General features: G+C 37.1%; 1 protein-coding gene across 1 annotated transcript in view; it reads left to right on the top strand.

The window, feature by feature from the left end:
* The first annotated feature begins 839 nt into the window (after nt 1-839).
* TRPM2 (transient receptor potential cation channel subfamily M member 2) overlaps nt 840-3,917 on the top strand; it is a 79,788-nt gene continuing 76,710 nt past the window's right edge. The window contains exons 1-2 of the mRNA XM_018569207.1: nt 840-970; nt 2,636-2,822. Coding sequence (XP_018424709.1) covers nt 840-970; nt 2,636-2,822 — 318 coding nt within the window. The remainder of the gene's footprint in view (nt 971-2,635; nt 2,823-3,917) is intronic.

Below are 3,917 nucleotides of genomic sequence, written 5' to 3' on the forward strand. Positions count from 1 at the left end.
CAACATAGCTGAACTGGAATGTAAGTTGAAGTGGAGAATTTTTCCAAATCAGCTATTTTGGCCTAGATTGTTAACTTCTCCTGCCTTCTCCAAACTCTTCACCCTTTTGTGAATAACACATTTATTAATTTATTAATTGAATGAGTTCATAGATGACAGTAAAGAATAGTCAATGCTTTTCAGGGTTTTAAAGATCTCCACCTTCTTTAAAGATCTCCACCTTCTTTAGGGCTGAAACATGATAGATAGTATTATGGGCTCAAATATTGGCACTAATCACCAGGGATTCATTATTTTCTGTGTAGGGTATAGCCAACATCAGTGAATCAGCAAAACTTAACTTGAGCTTTCCTGATTTACTGATGTTGCTATACCCTTAACAGGTTTTCATTCTAGGGAGTTCTCTGAAACCCCAAAATGTGCTGGCTGTTCTGTATTGTCATGTATGAACCATTCCATTATTAAAAATTTTTGGACTCTCATTCTGCAGCAGCTGATAGACACTCCATAATTGAATCACCTTGACCTACTAACGCTGAGATTTTTGTATAAAATGTTCCCATTTTCGGTTAAAGGAATTCTAAGGTAACAGCATATACTGTACTATCCTGGTGTAACATGACCATTGTAATAGGGATACATATCATAGTTGATTTTGATAATGCAATCAAAGCTTACTTGAAAAAATCCCTTTTATGTGGTGAGTGCTGCCTTTCATCTGCCCATCACTTTCAACAACTTCCTGGATTCCCAGTGTGCTTTCTCTTTCAGTCTCTAAAACTCCTAATGGCATTCCTATGCAATAGACAAGGTATTATACTCACCACTCTAGGAGTCACATGCCTCCTACCTTCACTCCAGCACTGCAACTTCCATACGACTCTCCTCAGAATTCAAATCTCCCAGGAGTGTCCGCGGTATTGAATGCTGAAGAGTCTTATGAAAGCTTTAGCACTGGAATAGGACAAAGGTAAAAGAGACGGGACTCCAGAGAGGTGAGGATAATCCCTCGGGAAGTGCCATTAGGATTTGTTTTAGAGACTGACAGGGTCTTTGTAAGTTAAATTAGAATGTTTTGCCAGTTTCCTATTTGAGCATGTTTATATTGTGTGCATTTAAGTGTATGTCAAGCCAAAACTGTTTTAGATAGAGTGAGAAGGGTTAATACCCCTATTGGGTTTTTACTGCTATTCTGGGCTCTATTAGAGAGATTTCCCCTTTACTTCTTGTCCACTTGACAACATTTTACTAAAGTGGGCAGAACTATCAAAGAGCAACATGGACAGAAATAACAAATATTTTCTTTATTACACAACTCCAATTCCAAAAAAGTTGAGACGCTGTGTAAAATCTACATAAAAACAGAAAACAGATTTTTAACTTTTTTGAAATTGAGGTTATAGTAGTGAAAGACTAGAACCTCTGTCACATTTTTATCTCTGTCTGTGTCCCTGTTGCAGATCTTCCATTACTTCCTGTCTGATGAAACCTTTTTCACCTGAAGAGGAAGTAAGGAAAACATCTCAAACAGAGCCCCACATAGCATTAAATATACAGGGGTCTGTAATCCACCCTCTGTCTATACAAAATGGAAACAAACGTTTTGGCTTTACATACAATCTGGGTAAATGTTGTTTCTTTGAAGTTATGTAGGACCACCATCGAAGCCAGTGGTGCAGAAGTATTTTTCTAGAAACCAATGATCCCTGCCCATCCCAAGGTTTTCCTCTTTAGGTTTACTATAGACACCAATATTGGTACTATTACTACCATTATCCCCATCAAGAAATGTTTCTGTCACCCTCCTCATCACACCTCTCTATTACATCTTATTTCTCATCGTCTTGCAAAGCTGGATGCATTTATTCAGAGAGCACAACCAGCTGCTTGGCTGGTTTTGCTGATACCATGCTGCAACAAGTTTAGGTGCAGCTAGCGTTGCTTTTCTGAAGGGCAATGGAAATAAATTTCTTAATGCCATATGAACTCCCACCTTTTTTGTTAGAGATTTTTTAAAAAATAGTTTGCTCCACTAAAGGTCTTTATTTTATTTATATTCTTTTTTAAAGGTTTTTTTTTTAGTTATTATTAGGTATACATGTAAAAGCAATCAACTTCATGTGTATTGTCAAAGTGTGCTAATGTTCTAAAAAACTTGAGCAATTAATGTGGAATTTATATCATTAGTAAAGTACACTTAGGATGAATGTTTCTCCACATATCATTTTGTCAAATATTTGGAACACACATGTCAAAACACATTTCAACATAGAAATGCACATAAAACAGACAGTTCCATTCTAGTATGTAAATTCAGCATTGGTAAAATGAATATATAGGCCTTAATCCAGAACTGGATGCAGAAGTACATCCTGTGCCTGCGTCACTTTGGGCAAAGTTCCAATGAGGTGGGACTACGATATTCAATTGGCCTGCCTTGTCTGTCACAGTTCAATGCAGTTTGAAGCTAAGTGGATGCTTCAAGGAGGGCAGGTATTTATTGAGCCGTTTTTTACCATTCAACCATATTCCCCTTGAATGAAGCCGGTATCTGGTACGTGCATTGTACACCACCTGTAACACTCATATGAACAAGGCCTGGGGTAAAACTGAAGACAACATTTTATTTCCGCAGATACAAAATTCATCATTTAAAATTTAAAAAAGGAGAAATGTCATCTACAGAGGGTAACATTAGCCAGGATGATGATAGCTTTAGCTCACAACCTAAAAGCATATCACATCTGGTATCCAATCTGAAGCCTTCAAACAAGATCAGACGCAAGAAAAGGACTAATTTGTCACCTTCTGCTGGGGAGAAGGTATGTTTGTTTTCATTTATTCACTCTTTTGCATGAATGCATCTATATATAGCTGAGCCTATTACTGTATGTGTTAAATTGACAACATATTTTGTATTACAATACCAAGCACACTTCTTTTTGTAAATATTTGGATACTTTGGTTGGTTACATCTTAGAGAGACCCTGGCACAAGACCTCACTTTTTAAATGAAGTAGTAGTGGATAAGAAGCACTTTTCCATGTTTCCACTCTTTAAAAAAAAACAAATTCCCCATGTTGTGACCCGTGTAAATGTATTAGGAATCTGACCACTTCTAGGAAGTGTAATTTCTGTCTGTGTCAGCCCCTTCTCCTGCTCCTTCCCCTTGGCCCTATGTAGGCAGACAGCAGGAGCCTGTACAACTGCGTGTTAGCAAACATTAGGATTTTATGCAAGATCAGCAGTTTGTCAGCTATGCACCTATAAGGTAATTAAACAGAAGTGCTAATTGCAGCAGAGTTGTTAGTGCACAACGTTGTAAACAGAGCAGGAGGTGATTGTAATATGTGTAGGGTGAAGGAGGTGTCACTGCTTGTATTAATCAGTGCTGTCCTGTGTGTGAGTTCCTACTAACAGCCACTCTGCCTTGTCATCAGATAAATGAAATGCTGTTCAGTGAGCCTCAAACTTTAAAACATGATAGCAGGGGAATATTTTAGAGCCTTATTTTTGGGGAATACTTAGAGCCTTATTTGAGGGACAAACTCTGAGTCTGCCTGGGGCTGCTGATGTTACATCCAAGTTGGTGACACCCTATAGCATTCTCAGTCTGTTCAATAATATAAAATCTTCAATAATTACAGGGAGATTAAGTACACTAAACAAAGTAATTTGAAATGTAATCTTATGAGCACATTGTTGCTGATATTACTAATATGGGGGCAGAGTCTCTTTAATGGTTCAGTCCATCTAAATTTAAAAGTGTTATTTTAGTTTTTGGTTGATGCAGTTGGGTAAACCAGTTTTTTTATATCTGTTGGAGACTTTATTGGTGAGATTATATTATTATTATTATTATTATTATTATTATCATTATTATTCAGGATTTATATAGCGATCTGGCTCTTTGCGTT

Source organism: Nanorana parkeri, unplaced genomic scaffold (assembly GCF_000935625.1).
Source record: "Nanorana parkeri isolate BGI_ZX_2015 unplaced genomic scaffold, ASM93562v1 scaffold1304, whole genome shotgun sequence".
NCBI lineage: Eukaryota > Metazoa > Chordata > Amphibia > Anura > Dicroglossidae > Nanorana > Nanorana parkeri.